The sequence below is a fragment of the Eufriesea mexicana genome, unplaced genomic scaffold, assembly GCF_001483705.2.
Source record: "Eufriesea mexicana isolate 0111107269 unplaced genomic scaffold, ASM148370v2 scaffold2534, whole genome shotgun sequence".
Classification (NCBI taxonomy): domain Eukaryota; kingdom Metazoa; phylum Arthropoda; class Insecta; order Hymenoptera; family Apidae; genus Eufriesea; species Eufriesea mexicana.
The window spans coordinates 326,524-346,763 of record NW_016910610.1 but is presented as its reverse complement, the minus strand read 5'-3'; the positions used below and the strand labels follow the sequence as shown (position 1 = coordinate 346,763).

The 20,240-nt window shown below is 33.2% G+C and overlaps 1 protein-coding gene across 1 annotated transcript in view; it reads right to left on the bottom strand.

The window, feature by feature from the left end:
• Positions 1-20,240, bottom strand: part of dally (division abnormally delayed protein) — a 477,850-nt gene that overhangs the window by 329,999 nt on the left and 127,611 nt on the right. The window contains exons 3-4 of the mRNA XM_017903784.1: positions 14,566-15,136; positions 4,873-5,074 (exon numbers count right to left, since the gene is read on the bottom strand). Of these exons, the coding sequence (XP_017759273.1) occupies positions 4,873-5,074; positions 14,566-15,136 (773 nt within the window). The remainder of the gene's footprint in view (positions 1-4,872; positions 5,075-14,565; positions 15,137-20,240) is intronic.

The following is a 20,240-nucleotide window of genomic DNA, read 5'->3' as shown; positions in this document are numbered from 1 at the left end:
TTATATAATTTATAAAATTATAATTATTATATAATTTTAATGTTCGGTTTACGTAAAGATGAACCAGATTGAAAATCGCCGAGACAAAAATTATACAGATCTGTTTATTTTCCGCATATTTAATTATTATTTAGTCGATTTGAATAATAATAGAGAAGTCGTGAATCGTTAAATTAGCCAATGGTTCCCAAATACCAAGATGTCACCGTTAATGCTGTCACTTACAATGCATCTCTCGTTTCTTAGATTCAATTTATACTTTGTAATTATAGATACTCAATGTCGGATAGTGAAATGAAAATAAAATATATCGTTCGTTATTTTCCAACTTTAACTTAGCTTATAAACCAAGTTAAATTCCACTGAATATTTCGAATATTCCAAAAAGACCATGAATATATTTCTTATAACGTTGAAACCCCGAAATTTCAAAATATAAGATTTCGTTTTTCAAGATGTCAAAACTTTTAACCATTTCTGTGGCTCAAAATTTTCGAAACTTTGGTATAAAAAAAAAAAAGAAAAAAAAATCAAATCTATAAATATTGAAATAGATTAGAATTATTTTTCATATATTGTTATTTCTCTCTCTTTTTTTTTTAATTGTCATATTCTTTTTTTATGTCACATTTTTTTATATTCTTATATTCCTTTTTATATATTCTTTTTTTTAAAAATTGTCATATTCTTTCTTTATGTTATATTTTTTTTTATATTCTTATATTTTTTTTATATACATATTATATTTTTTCGTATTGTTATATTCTTTTTTACATATATGTTATTTGAAATTTCAATTTCGAGAACAGCAAATTTTCCTTAGAAAAATAAAATCAGCAAAACTTCGAGAAGTTCGAGCTGGGAAAATTTCAAAAATCGAGCTCCAGCCTTACAAATAATTCCAATTTGTTGTAAACCATAGTCGATGATATCCAGTAAGCAAAGAAGTCATTGCATCTGGACATCGTGCAACATAGATGCACCTCATGGTCTCTTCAAAATATCTCGATCTATTTCAAAAGTCGGAACACTCGTATTTTTACGTTCGAATGATTCCACGACCTCGCTGTATCATTCAAACCAATCACGCGCTATACACGTCGATAGCTCTAACATTAAACAATCATATTGATCATCGTACATCACGTCTCATCTGTCATCTACCCTTCATGAATCATGGATCAACTTCAATAGCTACGTACAGTTCGCGAGAAAATGATTGCACACCCCATGATTTTCAGTGTTTCTCGAGGCTAATGCGATGTATGTAAATTTTATACACGCATCAATGTAAAGTATTCCTTCTTTGATAATAGAGAAGAGGAGTAATCGCAATTTTTCTTCAAACTGATCAGTTCGTGCGAAAAATAGGTGAAACAAAATGATAGGTCGTGTAAGAATCCGTTAATCGAACGAATAACGTGGCAAAATTTTTCACGTATTTTCGAGTGCTGAATCTGACCATAGTGTTAATTTTCGAAAATCAATTTAAAAAAGTACGGATTTTTGTGGCATGTACAAAAATATTTCATTCTTTTTTTCTTTTTTCCTTTTATTAACCATCCTCTACGAAATGAAATTTAATCTAGGTAATTTTGCAGCGTAGAAACTTTTTCCAATTCCCGTTATTTGATTTCAGTTTCTATTTTAAAAGCTATATTTTATCGCTAAAACAAGAAATCAATCGAACGACTGAAAAAAGTAATAGTTATTAGTTACAGTCCATTTATAAATCCATTTTTAAACATTTCTTTTCCTTTTTTAATTCCTCTTTTAAATGTTATTAATATTAACAATTTTTTTTTGAAATTACTTAAACGTCTTCTGTCCTCGCTAATTTCGTCGATTTCGAAATATATTATATAGAAATTCGTTTCCTTTATTTTAAATATATTAAGGACATATTAACCTCGATGGCGTATAGTGTATTTCAAGATCAGATTTGGGCCTTGAGCTTTTATTTTATTTTAACATCATTAAATATTTCTTTCTTTAGCGACGAAATAATCGAATAATAATTGAATAATGATTTTAAAGTAATTTTTTAATTATTTAAACTTCATTTATCTCCATTCATGATAATCCTAACTTCCGTTAAATTTTATTCCATAAACCTCATGAAAATCATGTTTCAAATTTATTATTTGCGATTAATATGTATTGAATTGACCAAAAAGTAATGTCCATATATCTACTATAGCTTATCAATTGTTTTAAGAAGAATTAATCTAATTCCAACACGGCCAAACTAACTATTTTTCAAATTTTTGTTAAGAATGTCATTTAACATTATAGCTTTGGTTACTTGACTTCGTGATTTTTCTTTCCATATACACAAAATCAATTGAAACTTTGGTATAAAAAAAAAAAAGAAAAAAAAATCAAATCTATAAATATTGAAATAGATTAGAATTATTTTTCATATATTGTTATTTCTCTCTCTTTTTTTTTTAATTGTCATATTCTTTTTTTATGTCACATTTTTTTATATTCTTATATTCCTTTTTATATATTCTTTTTTTTAAAAATTGTCATATTCTTTCTTTATGTTATATTTTTTTTATATACATATTATATTTTTTCGTATTGTTATATTCTTTTTTACATATATGTTATTTGAAATTTCAATTTCGAGAACAGCAAATTTTCCTTAGAAAAATAAAATCAGCAAAACTTCGAGAAGTTCGAGCTGGGAAAATTTCAAAAATCGAGCTCCAGCCTTACAAATAATTCCAATTTGTTGTAAACCATAGTCGATGATATCCAGTAAGCAAAGAAGTCATTGCATCTGGACATCGTGCAACATAGATGCACCTCATGGTCTCTTCAAAATATCTCGATCTATTTCAAAAGTCGGAACACTCGTATTTTTACGTTCGAATGATTCCACGACCTCGCTGTATCATTCAAACCAATCACGCGCTATACACGTCGATAGCTCTAACATTAAACAATCATATTGATCATCGTACATCACGTCTCATCTGTCATCTACCCTTCATGAATCATGGATCAACTTCAATAGCTACGTACAGTTCGCGAGAAAATGATTGCACACCCCATGATTTTCAGTGTTTCTCGAGGCTAATGCGATGTATGTAAATTTTATACACGCATCAATGTAAAGTATTCCTTCTTTGATAATAGAGAAGAGGAGTAATCGCAATTTTTCTTCAAACTGATCAGTTCGTGCGAAAAATAGGTGAAACAAAATGATAGGTCGTGTAAGAATCCGTTAATCGAACGAATAACGTGGCAAAATTTTTCACGTATTTTCGAGTGCTGAATCTGACCATAGTGTTAATTTTCGAAAATCAATTTAAAAAAGTACGGATTTTTGTGGCATGTACAAAAATATTTCATTCTTTTTTTCTTTTTTCCTTTTATTAACCATCCTCTACGAAATGAAATTTAATCTAGGTAATTTTGCAGCGTAGAAACTTTTTCCAATTCCCGTTATTTGATTTCAGTTTCTATTTTAAAAGCTATATTTTATCGCTAAAACAAGAAATCAATCGAACGACTGAAAAAAGTAATAGTTATTAGTTACAGTCCATTTATAAATCCATTTTTAAACATTTCTTTTCCTTTTTTAATTCCTCTTTTAAATGTTATTAATATTAACAATTTTTTTTTGAAATTACTTAAACGTCTTCTGTCCTCGCTAATTTCGTCGATTTCGAAATATATTATATAGAAATTCGTTTCCTTTATTTTAAATATATTAAGGACATATTAACCTCGATGGCGTATAGTGTATTTCAAGATCAGATTTGGGCCTTGAGCTTTTATTTTATTTTAACATCATTAAATATTTCTTTCTTTAGCGACGAAATAATCGAATAATAATTGAATAATGATTTTAAAGTAATTTTTTAATTATTTAAACTTCATTTATCTCCATTCATGATAATCCTAACTTCCGTTAAATTTTATTCCATAAACCTCATGAAAATCATGTTTCAAATTTATTATTTGCGATTAATATGTATTGAATTGACCAAAAAGTAATGTCCATATATCTACTATAGCTTATCAATTGTTTTAAGAAGAATTAATCTAATTCCAACACGGCCAAACTAACTATTTTTCAAATTTTTGTTAAGAATGTCATTTAACATTATAGCTTTGGTTACTTGACTTCGTGATTTTTCTTTCCATATACACAAAATCAATTTTCCATTCTTTTTTTTCACTTTTTTTTCCCCCCCCCCCCCCCACTTATAAGTCATGATCGGGCGTGATAGATTCAGTACTAAAACAATGAAATTTCCTTCAATAATTTACTGCTCATTTCGATCCGGGACTCTTTGCCATCTCGTGGTCAGCTACATAATCCCAATTGGCATAAACTGCATCTCACAGGTTAGGAATATTGCATTCACTACCAAAATCAACGTTACTCGATGACCAACCCAATAAATATAACGCGTTCTCCTCTTTTATTTCTCCTTTCTTTTTTTAGATTATTCCCTTTTGGGATACGCGACAATCAACGTGAAGAAACCATACGTTGTTCATAATACCCCGATTCGTGAAATCAAAGATACTACACTCAATTCGGAGTACCCAACAATGGTTACACTGCAGAATTACCTTCGACCACGCGATTTTCCATTTCTTTACCGAAATATTCTCCTTCGGAGCTGCTGAAAAATCTCGGAAGCACCGGAAATAATAGCGTACGCTCTCGCAGTGCCGCGTACAGTAGCTTCCAGACGAAAATATCAATGTTGAATTTCGAAGTATCAAGCGGAGAAGGTAATCGTGAAGAATAAAGAAGACACGAATGCCAGGCGGGCACGCGATATAGAAGATTCACCCCGTATATGAGATCATGCGTGTGTTAGGATTCTTTTGGCGGGTACTCACCTTCTCCTCGAGCGCCGGCCCGTTCTCCATCGCGTGCATAATGGCGTCCGAAATGCGGGTGTCCAATTGTCTGACAGCCCTCTCGGCTTTCAGGCCCAACGGATCGTTACGACCATCGACCGCCACAACGAGCCTCTCCACCGTTTCCACGTAGCCGGACCATGCGAGGTCCAGTTCGGATGCTGGCTCCGTCAGGCAACCTCTGCAATCAGATTACCTTCAGTCTCGCTTTTCATTCCACCTTCGTCAATGATACTTTATACGCCGACTTTTTACACTTAACTCTTTCCTTAGAATTAATTCCCTCCAACCCATAAATATCTCATTTTTTCCTCTATCAGCAGACGGGCTTTTATTCGCCATTCCATTCGGGGTACACTCACTGACAAAAGGCAAGGAACAATGTAACGATCTACGAATTTTTAACGGGGCAAATCAGTATATGAGCCGTTCACTGCACAAATCGATTAACTCCACTTTTTGAAAAATCTTAAATTTAAGTGCCAAAGCAATTGGTATAGTCGTAACTTTTTATATTTATAATAACTTTCCCCGATAATTAAGATTAACACCATTAAACGAGAAAAATTTTTCGCCACTGAATAATAAATAATTTGTTTCAGAGGTCACTTTGATTAACTCCGTACTCTAATGCAAATCGTTGCAATAATGCAACTCGAATGCACTAGCAAGCCACGAATGATAACGGTGAATTTTTTAGCGCCGTCTTATCAGAATTTAAGTAAAATTTAGTAAAATTTAAATTTATTACTTTTTCCACTTGCCAAATCGATTAACTCTTACAGTAACATAAAAATGGTAACATTACCAACGATTACCTTTTGGCTATTTTTTCTTATCAATTTTATATACCGTTGGATGAAAGTTGCATTTGTATTTATGCATTCTACGATATTTATTTCGATTTAAATTATAAAGGGAATTTGAAAAAACAATATACATTATTTCATCGCATTTCTCCACTTTTTGTTTTATGGAGTCAATCAATTTGTGCAGTGAACGGCTCATATAACCTTCAAAAATATGAATTTTTTTATTGTCTTAAACAATTCTGAGAGCATTTTCATTGCCAGGACAAACATCTTACGGCATAGATGGCGCTAAATACTCATTAAAGAACTTTCCAATGTTACGTGTAAAAGAGCATACGTAATTGTGACCCTCTTTGAACAAAAATTAGTATAATTTTTACCAGAAGCAGCTGCATATTTTCAACAATCGCGAAAATAAAATGTCCTCAACGAGTCATTTGAACCCCTATGGTGATTCTAATGTTAACCCTTTGCACTCGAGGATTTTTTGACTAGAGAAGAATAGAAAATTAAAGATTCTCTACTAAAAAACTGACGATAATTTTTTGAGCAGTAAATAAAGAATTGTACAATAATAGAATTGTTGAATTATTTGATTTCGATACTTGGCACACTGTTACATTGCATTAAATTTGATATATTAATTAATATCGATCTTCCAAATTTTATGAAATAATGACTGAAGCTCACCTCTCGATGAAATATTCTTTTTCTCCGACTAATGTATAGATTGAAATTAAAACAGGTTTTATTTTAGATGTTCGAGAAAAATCTATTGTTTGGTTGACGTATAAGATGTTACTTCTTCCTTCCATTTTTAATTACGAGGAACAATCAAATATTTGCAGACGATTATTTTGTTTTTTAGCTTTTGCTAGTGTGTGGAAAATTGGAATTAATGTTAGAGCCTGAAATGTGCAATTAAATATTCCATGCATGAATGATAACGATTACATTGATAAAATAACATCGTTTCTATCTGACAATGAGTGAAGGACAATACCAATTTTGCCAAGAATTACTGCATGTTTCTAGGAATTGGGGAAATTAAATGTCCAGAATCCATTTTGGTTCTCATGGTAATGTAAAATTACCTACATTACAATTATTGTGATATATCAACGATTTTCTAATGTTGCTTTAGACAAAAATAAAGTGATTTTAGAGATAAAATTTTTCATTTAATTTCTATTTGGAACATTTGTTAGTATTGCTAATACTCATAAAGATCGATTACTAATAGTTTCGATCACTAGATTTTAGTAGTTACTGGCACTAAATTTAGTAGCATACGTTTGAATAGTTAGTAATTGAATAAAATAGTAATAGGTTTGAATAATTCTCTCCTTCTTTCCTAATTTTTGATAATTTTCTATTTTTAACAGAATCCTTTTTCCCTTTTTTAAAGAATAACAGGAGAATTTTTTCTTTTTTCATTCTCACTGACGTAAAATATAACGTATGCTATATACAGAGAACATAGTGATTCGAAGCAGCATCAATAATAAGAGAACATAAATAAAAACTGGAATAAAAATTAGAAATAATTTTCTAAACTGTCTAAAAACACAAACGTTTGATAATAAATACCAAACATACAACTTAGCAAAAATAACTACCATAATTTTCAGATTATTTTTCAAAGAGATGAATCTTACTAATTACAACTTTATCAACTTTGAATCTATTTTTATAGTAATTTACAAACTCAGGCTGGTATAAATATAAAAATCAAACGCGCAATTTAGTAAAAATATTCGTACAATAATTTTCAGGCTATTTTATGCAGAAGATTCTACAATTTCAACTTCAACTTTGGAAATGTCTTTTCGATGACACAGTTGTACTTTTGCCATACGAAGATCTACGATGACACCTTGGACTAGGTTTCGCGAGTAAAAGTACGAGGTAGTCATAAGTAGAACTTTAATAAAAATGCGTGACCAGGCGAATATAGTCAGACATACTTGTCTTTGAGCAATGTCTCGTCTTTCCTTACGTAACCAACTACTTCGAAAAGTTCCAAGTAAAGCAATTACAAGTTTTTGCATCTAGAGTTATACAAATGTGTCACGAAGAAATATCGTGTTTTAAAAACGCCGTGATTTCACGGTTAGTCGTAGCTAACCATCCACCGTCATTTCTCAGTTATTTTCAAAGAAAAAAATAACACTAAAAAAAGGATGATGCTTCGAATTTTATTCATAAACAGTCAAACATATTTGCACTTTAATAAAATTATTTACGAACCTGCAAACAAAATACTCTTCATTAATCGATTTAATTTAAAAGTTATTTTAAATTTGGAGCTTTAAAGATAATTTAATACCGAGATACGTAATTAAATAAATAAACTTAAACACAGGTGACAATAATTAAAGCGATATAATTATTAGATCACATCGATCAACATTCCCCATTTAGGTTTTTGAAATTTCCAAACGCCAAAGTACTTGATTGACATATTTCATTTTAATTCGATAATATATAATAATTTTGGTAATTTTATATTATTTTTCTTACGTTTGTTACTCTTCTAATCTTTCTACTCATTTTGAAAATTTCTGTACCCTTTAAATTCTTTATTTAAAATTTTTATTTCGTAACTTTATGTAATACACACGTTTCACAGAAGAAGCTTAAAAAAAGAATAAACAAAGAAATCAACAAATTATTTTTATAGCGTTCCGATCATTGACACGTTGATTGTCACTCGCATTTTACGTGGTTTGCCCATGGCGCCAACATGAATATTTTATTATGCGATGCATATTATGTTGAAATATTATTTACAACAGATAAGGTGAGTTGTATAATCGCGTTTAATGTATTTTTCGTGGTGGGGGTCACCGGTGACCCCCGCGGCGCTGTAGACCATTTTTGCCATTATCAATTGTTTAAAAAGCAACTCGAAAAAATATTTCAATTCCCGATTTTAGGATGAAGTTAGCGATGTATTTAGTGAAATGTTCCGATCACGAAGATTGCATTTCATCGAGCAATTACGTACAGAAAATACGTCGCCACGAATTTGAAGAGAAACCTGGAAGTGTGCGAAATGTAAGGCGATTTTGCAAAGTGTGCTATGAAAATAATTCAAATCAGCTAGGAAGAACGAGAGCAAAGAATTGCACTGAAAAAGTGGCGACATATTGTGCCGACTGTTTTGATTCACCTTTTCTTTGTATAAATAAAATTATCTTTGCATGTTCTGTATGGCATTAATTTCTTCGAACCATTATAGTAACAGTGATACTATTTAAAAATTTATCAGTTTCGATATTTACTCTAATTACGTATTTTTACTAATGGTCGCGTCGCCGGTCACCGGTGGCCCCTGTGGCGCCACCGCCAAGTTGAGTGCCGGTCACCGGTCCCCCCCATGCCAGTCAACGTGTTAAAAATGATCGCCATTGATAGTCTAGTATTCGCAGAACAGTTGTGTAAATTTGCGTATCTAAGAATGTACGTAATAGTCCGAATGAAAATTACTCGCGAGATTTTCACGTTATATGCAGATTAACGTGCAAAAATTCGGCGACTATATTTCCAAAGCTTTCGCAAACGTCGGAAACAGAGAAAGAAAATGATTAACCCTTTGGACTCGAAGATTTCTTCGTTGCGAAGATGCAATTCGAAGCTCTTCTTAGATTTTTATAAGTCACTGATACTCTTTATGCTAAAATTAAAAAAGTAAAATCGTGAATTTGCGCGAGAAACGAACGAATAGAATAATTTAGTTTCGATGTTCTTAATATAATTATCATCATTCGTTATTTAAGTTATAGAATTAAAACAAACGGTGACTGAGAGTCACCTCCCGAGTGCAAGGGGTTAAAAATGAAGTATGTCGGAGCGAGGAACGAAGGTAAGATAATTCCTAGAATCGAAAAGCGACAGACCGGTATTATCCGCGACATGACACGTTCGGTTGAAAATGCATTTTGATTCACACCCACGTACCCCGGGTAAATTTAGACCCGGTGTGAGCGATTTCAGAGGTTTCATTGCACGTGGATACGTATGCGATAAATTAACCGCAAAAGAATCACCCTAGTCCCAGGAATCCGGAAGCTGATCGATCAAACCGTTTGCGGTTATTTACAATTTGCATCTTATGAATTTAAACAAGTCTATCTGCCTCTTGCTCTTTATATAACAAATATATTTAACTCGCGCGTTTATCGATCTGGTGTTATTTATCGTATATTTCCACGTATATATATGATATTAATTAATTAATTTATTTATTGTTTACCGAGTTTCCTTTTTATCAACCCTTTACATTCATCATTCTAGAATTGCTATAGAATTTCAATCATCACTGAACAGATTAATCCAACAGCTGCAGTGCTCTGTTGGTGGATGCACTAAGCACAGTACTGTCAATTGTAAATATCTCTAACCATAACTGTACTACACACTGATTATTCTAGAATTGCTGTGGAACTTAAATCGTAAGTGAACAAATTAATCCAACGGCTACTGTACTATGGTGATGGCTGTACTCGGTATTGTTTTGTCAATTGCTAATGCGATGCTCGTGCAATAATGAATCTGCATTTTGTCATTCTAGAATATTTATGGACGCTATCTGTATACTTATTTCTATGGACACCTGTCAAATTGACAGGTAAAGGAAACCACGTGGCTTTCTTTTTAACGATTAGTTTAATTCAAAAACAATTACAATATTAATGGTATTAATACAAGTTGACTAAATCTGTTACCATTGTATAATTGGAGCAACTCTTCCGTAAAATTGACGGGTTCCGTAAATCTAGTGTTAAAGAAGAGTAGGAGTGCAAGGATTTTTTTGCTATAAAGCTGACGATAATTTCTTGAGCAATAAATAAGAAACAGTATAATTAATTATAATTAAGTATAATAATTATTTCATTTCGATATTTCGCACACCATTACAATTATATTATATTAACAACCGATCGTTAATGGAAATGGAATAGAAATAAAATTATTTAATTATTTAAACATCCGATACTATTTAAAGATCACTTAATTAAATCTTGGAGGTAAGTAGTATCGGGCCTGTATTTATTTGTTTCTGCTTGCCGTTCCGTTCAGGCCCAGATTCGGCCGTCAAGTGGGCCAAGTGTTTATAAAATTCGGAGATACTGTACCAATTGTTGTAACAGGAATTCCCAAACGTTAGGTTCAAAGATGGCGAAGAATTTAACACCAAAGGTTTGCACCTTTTGTGCAAATGATTTTAAATTTTTAATCCCTATTTATATATTTATGTATTTAGTTTTATATATTTAATATGATTTATAATGATTTTAGATTTTCAACCCCCATGGGTATAACAAGTGGATGTATATAAAGGAAAGTAATTTGGAATAATATTCGTTTCATATTATGACACGCATAGAGGGAAATATAAAATGGGAATATGTAAAAATGTGAAGTGCGAAAATTGGAAAAGTTATATTTAACCTTGAAGTTAAATTGAAGACCAGACAACTCGAGGTATTTCTGTAAATAGCAGTCCACATACGAGGGAACGACTCATCAAAAACGATAAAAGAAAGCGAAAGTAACCGAAGTCAACGTAGAATATAGAGCGAGTCGTTAAGGATGAAAGACACGAGTGAGAGCAGAATCATCTTTCTCAAATCGTCATTCGTGAATTTGGAGAAATCAATATTATAAAATGTTACTATACGAACATACCAATGGAATAATAATATCGATCATTAAAATAGGAAATTCGCAATAATCGTATAAATCTATCTCCAGATGAAAGTTAAAAACTTTTTTTTTAAATTATTTGCTTGTATTTTAAATTATCTGCTTATATTTACTTAACATTTAAATTATTAACGTTGAAATAAAAATAAAGTTACATCCAAGGAGAAGAGTAATGAAACAAAACTACTACTTTTAAATTAAATAAATGTAAAATCGCGCGAAATTAGAATAAAATTTGAAAACTAAATTCTCAGTCGTTCAAAATTAAATTAAATTTTAAATATTCAAAATTAACATTAAAATATTTGAAATGTAAATATGAATTTAAAAATTAAATATTGCGATATTAATTTCAATTCTATTTTCATTTCGTGATATTATTTCATCGAATCATTCTACTACAATTTTATAAGTTATATATTACGTTTAATTTTAAATATCCAAAATTAACATTAAAATATTTGAAATATAAATATGAATTTGAAAATTAAATATTGCGATATTTATTTTATTTCTATTTTCATTTCGCAATGTTATTTTATCGAATCGTTGTACTATAATTTTATATATTATATATAACGTTATATTAACGTTTAATTATATATAACGTTTAATTTTTAAATTTTTATTTAAAATTCCAAAATTTAAAAATTAACATTCAAATATTTAAAATATAAATATGAATTTGAAAATTAAATATTGCGATATTTATTTTCATTCTATTTTCATTTCGCAATGTTATTTTATCGAATCGTTGTACTATAATTTTATATATTATATATAACGTTATATTAACGTTTAATTATATATAACGTTTAATTTTTAAATTTTTATTTAAAATTCCAAAATTTAAAAATTAACATTCAAATATTTAAAATATAAATATGAATTTGAAAATTAAATATTGCGATATTTATTTTATTTCTATTTTCATTTCGCAATGTTATTTTATCGAATCGTTGTACTATAATTTTATGTATTATATACAACGTTTAATATGCATTGCAATAATCGTAATGAAATTACGCAATTATTGAAAAAGTGAGTAAAAATTAAAACGAGAACATGGTATCACTGAATATTCCAAGGCAGAGATTAAAACCTCGCCCTCGGAAAGTATAAAACGGTCTTATTAAGTTCCCTTAAAGCTCCCGGAAGAGGACAGAATTCCATAAAGCTCGGAGCGACGTAACGTGCACGATTATTTTATGCAACGAATTAAACGTGTACGATCATTTTATGCGAGGAGTTAAACATGCACGACATTTTATTCCATGCCCGGCTAAACTCGGAATTAATCTCGTCGGTATCACCAACGTCACTTCATTTTCAAGTTTAGATGATTCGTTTCGTTAAACACGATCCCGCGACGAGTACGCGAAATTTCAGTAATTACTAGTCGAATATAGATGGATATGAACCGACAAATTTATCACGTGTTTACTTGCACCAAATACTTGGAGTTTATATCCTAAATAACGGGGAATTGGTACACATTTCGCGTTTGACCTTATTTAACATTTAAAAATAGATTTCAAAAATTTCAATTAAAATGCCAAAAATAAAAATAACTTATTAACATTCGTTTATTGTTAATATAATACCAATATCATGGATATACGAAACTTTTATTTTTACGTAATAAGAATTACCTGCTATGAGTTCGACTTTATTTTAAATTTAAAAATCGTGGTGTCAAATTTTCAAAATTGTATAAAATAATATCTGTAGAAAATAAAAATTATAGAAATGTGTAAAATCGGAGGAACGGCGTTATTTAAAATTTAAAAATCGTGGTGTTAAATATTTAAAATTGTATAAAATAATATCTGTACAAAATAAAAATTATACGAATGTGTAAAATCGGAGGAACGTATTAATGTATACGAATAAAGGAAAATTTTATTATTTTCCAGGTTTTATAAACGTAGATTTATGGATATAAAAAGTTTTATTTATGTACACACGGTTAACTGCTATTCACGTGTGTGCTTTTATTTGGAATTCGAGAATCCTGACGTTCGAATTGAAATTTTGAAAATGGAAATATATAAATAATGGAAATTTTAAAATGAAGGGAGATTAATTACTTTTGTCTGCTCTAAATAAAAAATTCGGAATGCGGAAAATTTGTCTTTATACACAAATGAAATGCTATTACTGGTATTTAAAATTCAAAGATAGTAGTATTTAAATAATAATTTATAGAATGGGAAATTTTAATTATTTTTAACTTCTACAACCAAAAATTTGATTAAGTATACATTACTATGCGTCTGATCATATTTATCAATTAAAAGATAGTGGTATTTCTAAATAAAAAATTCTGAATGCGGAAAATTTGTCTTTATAGACAAATGAAACACTATTACTGGTATCATTTAGAATTCAAAGATAGTAGTATTTAAATAATAATTTATAAAATCGCAGATTTCGATTATTTTTAAACTCTACAACCAAATATTTAAGTAAATATACACTACTATGCGTTTGATCATATTTATCAGTAAGAACATAGTGGTATTTCTGTGAATTGTTGAAACTAATTTAAAAATGGAAAATTTAGAGTCCAATTTTTATAAGCAAATAATTCCAAACATTTTCTTTTGCATTTACACAAAATTAACAAACGATATTGTAACTGTGATTGTGTTGTAATTGTAATTGTAACATGTTCGATAACCGTATTTAGGGTGGTTCTGCTCCCTAATTGGATACAACAGGATCACCAGGTATCCCTTCAATCCGTGTAACCACATCTCCAAACGAATTATTTTGAATGTGATAAACGTCGAAAATATGCAGCTACTCTGTGACAGCTCTGGTTGAAATAATTTCATTCACCCTCGTCATTAGGAAACACGCTAACAACGCCCTACATTTATAAAAAAATAAATAAATAAATAGGAAACAGCAAAACAATAGGAAAACTTCCTTATTGTTCCAAATATTCACGCACACCCCGTGCAATTGCCGTCACCGTGGGCATCCTGAATGTTTAAAACGAAACACAAGCCAGGGACGATTCCCACAGGGACCCCGGCTACGTCACAATGACTAATGCGATTGAAAATTAACAAAGGCCGCGGTGAATAGGCCGACCCGTGAGGGCTTAGATAATTACCAGACTTGGATACACCGTGCTCACCTCATGACATTAGTGCAGAATCCGCTGCAGGGCCTGACGGAGGGACCGATGCCCTTGCACCTGGGACAATAGGTCATCCTGAGCAGCGCACCATAGCAGGCTTCCTGCTGTGGACTGGTACCGGAAAACAGCACGCTGTCGGTTCTATCCAGCACCGTTTTGCCCAGAGTCAACGCCTGAACGAGCACTCGAGTAGCTTCCAGGCTCTTGCTCACCGACTTGGCGACCTGCTTGGGTATATCACCGAACGGCTGGATCTCGTCCATCGTCTCGTAAAGGCAATTCTTGAACTTCTCGATGAAATCTTGCTCGTATTGACGAGGATTCACCGCATTGTGATAGGCGATGGGGAAGAGTTTGGTGAAGAACTCTATGAACCGTTCTTGAAGCATGTCGCGGGTCAGGGGCTGCTGCAAGCTGTCCGGCGTGTTGCTCGACGACACGTAATCAACCATTGCCTGGTACAGCGCTTTTATCGAGGGTCTGCTCAACACCGCCATCGTGCGATATACTTGATCGAAGAGGGTTAAGGTTTTGTTCTCCGACTGTCTCGCGAGCATCGTCACGGTCTCTGTAAAACAAAAACGTTCGTGATTAAAGCCGGGGCTTCTATTTCACGGTGAGAATGAATTTCGAGCAGGGGAATTTCGGATGTAAACAGGACACGGAAGGGGATAATAAATTTACCTTTGTTGGGAATGGAAATAAGAGGTTCTTGTTCTTGGGTCTCCGGTGATTACTATAGAGAAGGATTCTGGATTATAATAGAACTATTAAGAAGGAAGTTGTGTGCTTCGTTGATGTGATGGATTCTTAATTGTATTGAGGATCAAAGTGAAGAATATTAAATATAAATGAAATAGAGATAAGATGGAAAGATAGTACAGTATCTATCACTATAGTATAGTATATAATATAAATTTAAATATCAATTTCAAATAAGTATTCGTATTTGATTAAGTCCCTAAAATCTTTATTAGCTAAAATTCAACAATTTGGTTGTAATAATATCGTGAGTATAAAATAAGGAATATAAAAAATTAATTTTTCGAATTTTTATGATTCACAGGTAACTAATTAATTAAATATCGTCGACGAGAAGTAGGAAATAATAGAGGTTTTCATTGAAATAGTTTTAAGAAGTAGAAATTCGGTGTCCATTAAATTATTCGTAATTAAACGTAACAACATTCGATACTTGAATAGTATTCAATGTCAAGTGCTAGTTGTATACTAAATGTGACTATATGATCACTAGTGGTCACGTGATTAATAGTCATACTCGTTCAATACCGAAGATGAATATAATTATCTTCAATTTGTATAACTTATAACTAACTAATTAAATACCACTGACGAAAAGTAAGAAATAATAAAGGTTTTCTTCGAAATAGTTTTAAGAAGTAGAAAGTGTTCAATATTTTATTCGTTACTAAAAGTAACAATATTCGATATTCGAATAGTATTCAACGTAAAGTACTAGTTATACTGAAGGCGAGTATAATTATCCGGTGTTAAGTGTTCGCTGTATACTAACGGTGATTATAGTACACATAGCATTCAGTACTCGCTGTATACAAACAGTGGTTATAGTACACCTAACGTTCAGTACTCACTATATACTAACGGTGATTATAGTACACTTAACGTTCAGTACTCGATGGTACACTAACGGTGATTATAGTACACCTAATATTTGGTACTCACTGTATACTAACGGTGGTTATAGTACACTTAACGATTGGTACTCACTGTATACTAATAGTAATTATAGTACACCTAATATTTGGTACTCACTGTATACTAACGGTGGTTATAGTACACATAACGATTGGTACTCACTGTATACTAATAGTAATTATAGTACACCTAACGTTCAATACTCACTGTATACTAACGGTGATTATAGTACACTTAACGTTCAGTACTCGATGATACACTAACGGTGATTATAGTACACCTAATATTTGGTACTCACTGTATACTAACGGTGGTTATAGTACACATAACGATTGGTACTCACTGTATACTAATAGTAATTATAGTACACCTAATATTTGGTACTCACTGTATACTAACGGTGGTTATAGTACACTTAACGAGTGGCACTCACTGTATACTAATAGTAATTATAATACACCTAACGTTCAATACTCACTGTATACCAACGGTGATTATAGTATACCTAACGTTCAGTACTCGTTGTATCCTAACGGTGATTATAGTACACCTAACGTTCAATGCTCACTGTATACTAACAGTGATTATAGTATACCTAACATTTAACATTCGCTGTAGACTAAAACTACTATCATCGTATACCACGTGTCGAATAACCCTTATACACCAAAAGTAACTATAGCCATCCAACACTGAGTACTCGTTCCATGCCGAAGCTATCAATAACCAATTAGTAAACTGCATTATTCATTTAATTATCTGCATCGTTCGATTGAGATATGATTACTGCAACATAATATTCCTTTACAACTCGTTCTACGTAAATTCGAAAAACCTATACGCTGCAGACTCGCATCTCAATTGCCCCATATAACGAGATATGCCCCATACATTAACAGCCTACTCCCCCGTAAGGAAAAAGTTAACAAGGAAGTACTATATTATTAGGTTTCGTTTCGTTTTCTTGCTCCATCGACCCACTCGCTGACGGAGACAGTAGAAGCAGACGTTAGATGCTAATAACCTAGTTACCACGCGAAAAGAAGTTCTTTTAAATGTTAAACGAAGATCGGAAGGTACATACAGCTACTGTAACATCAGATCGAGAGAAAATTTCGCATTTATCGCTGGGGTACATCGATCGTAAAAGTATCGCAATAACAGTAACAAGTTCCGCGAAGTAGCTGGGAATTACAAGGGTGAGAAGATTTTATAGTTGGCGCAACAGCGCTCACGTCGTAAAGGTAGGGTAATAACGCTGACGAGAACGTTTATCGAAGTAATAGGGATTTATTGAGATGAAATACGATGTAGTCACTTTTATATTACACAGTACGATATAACATAAAGATATTATCACAACGGTGACTAAAGCTTCTGCGAAAAATGTGTTTTCATTCTCATCTTTCATTGAGAAAGATCCTTGTATAGTCCAGGTCACGATATAGCAAGATCGTGTATTAAAATCTCAAGAATCGGCACCGATTGATGCTGTGACACTCGGGACAACGCATGAAATCCTGCTCGAGGGTGCCAACAGTAAATTAACCCTCGAACTCTCTTTGTCAATCACCGTTTGTTTCGATACCTGGAAGCTCGAGTGACGAGTATGAGCTAATAACTAGATTGGAAGTACTAAAACGAAAATTTAAATTTAAAAAATTCTATAGAATCTATCCTAAATTCGCAATAATCTCACTTAAAAGATCAATTCTTCTGCTAATTTTAGCATTGACCTGAAATTGGTGACACAGATAATTGTAAAAGTAAAAATTTAAGCAAATACAGAAATAAGGTTAATCACTTTAATCTACAAATGATTCATATTATCTATAAGTTACATAGATAACAGCAGAAATGTAGAAGATGGACTGAAAAACAGAGATAAGGACTAGAGTCCAGGACCAGAGCCCAGGACCAGAGCCCAGGATCGAAGTTCAGGACCAGAGCCCATGATCAAGGTTCAGGATTAAGGCTTCAGGATCAGAGCACAATATCATAGCCCAGAATTAGAGACCACGATCAGAGCTTAGGATTAAAAACCCAGAACAAGAGTTCACGATCAAAGTTCAGTACCAAAGCCCAGGATCAAAGCTCAGGACCAAGGCTCAGGACTAAAACACAAGATCAGAGCCCAGGATTAGAGATGACAATCAGAGACCAGTAAACCAGAGACCAGGCACAGAACCTAGGATTAAAGACCACTATCTGAGCTCAGAATTATGGACTCGAAACAAGAGTTCGTGATCAAAGCTTAGTACCAGAGATCAGGATCAAAGCTCAGGGCCAATGATCAGGACCAGAGCACAAGATCAGAGCCTAGAATTAGAAATGACAATCAGAGAAAAGAACCAGAGCCTAGGATTAAAGACCACTATCTGAGCTCAGGATTAGGAACTCGAAACAAGAGTTCACGATCAAAGCTTAGTACCAGAGAGCAGGATCAAAACTCGCTATTAAAGATCAGAACCAGAGCTCATTATCGAATCTCAGTACCAAGGGTCAAGATCAGAGCATAGGACCAAAGCATAAGTCCAGAGCACAAGATGAGAACCCAAGACTAGAGACGACAATCACAGACCAGAACCATAGACTAGGACCAGAGAGCCTAGGATTAGAGACCACTATCTGAGTTCAGGACTAGAGACCCAAAACAAGAGTTTATGATCAAAGTTCAGTACCAGAGCCCAAGATCGAATCTCAGGACCAGAGTCCATGATCAAAACTCACTATCAAAGGTCAGGACTAGAGTCCAAGAGTAGAACGCAGCTACGAAAGACGCAATAGATTATAGCAAAGGAATAAATATGTGCATACAACAAAGTATAGTCCTGATATCCGTCATCTAACAATTCATATTCGATATAGCGCAAGGCATAGGTGAAGAAAAACAATTTCCTATGAAAACGAAACCTAACCTAACCTAACAATTTCCAACCAAAATGAAACAGAAATTCCAACACGATAAAAAGATACCACACGAATTATCTTTGTACAACGTCCCATATTAAGTACGAATTATTCTAAAAATTACTTTTGCGAGTTTCACGTGTGCGATAAGATGGAAAAAGTTGAAAATGACTAACATGTCCTGCTGTAAAAACCCAATATCACCATCGTAAGTTCCTATTTCCAATAAATTCGTTCGGACCGAGATGTTACGAACAGCCAGTCCAAACAACAAACTTCCAACGAATCCGTCGGTAACAAGACTTTTGGACACACGGCTGTTTGTATTTCGATCGGTTTTCCAATACACCGAGCACAGGGACGCGTCGATGGCACGCGGTAGCCTGCGGGCGAATCCAACGAGCTATCCGCACAGGCGAGCAAACGTTGGAAGACTTACACGCGGATACACGTGAATTCGTCCGCGATTAGACGTACAGCTAGCGAAAACAAATAGCAGCCTATTACAGCGCCTATCGGGGAATAATGGACTTGGCCCAGTGGCGAGCGCACGCCAGTGGTGGGGGGAATCGTGTCGTAGCCTTCGGACGATGACTAACGTACGAACAAATTGCCGACGCACAGACTGGGACCTAGTAACATTCCTCTCGTCTTCTTCCTCTTTCACGGTCTTCTCCCTCCGGCTCGCGATCCGGCTCTCGAAATACCTCGCGAAGGAGGAAATCGACGGTAAAAGGAGAATAATGGAACAGGGGGAGGAACGCAAAAGGAGAAACAGAAGCAAAAGGGAAAGGACGAGAGGGAAAGCGGGAGAAACGAACGAACGGAACACGTCGGGAGGGAAAAAAAGGACGAGAATACACAAGGGAGAAGAGAACATCGTCGCGATACCTGCTGTCCTGTTTCGACTTCGGCATCGGTCCCTGTCCTCCGAGCACCTCGTCGTCTTCCTCTGCCTCTTCTGCTCTCTCTTCTGAAAGGCTTCTTTTACCTATGTACGATTTTAGCGCCATCCCATTCCCTCTCTTGGCCAACTCCTTGCCGAACCTTCTCCTCTCTCTCTCTCTCTCTCTCTCTCTCTCTCT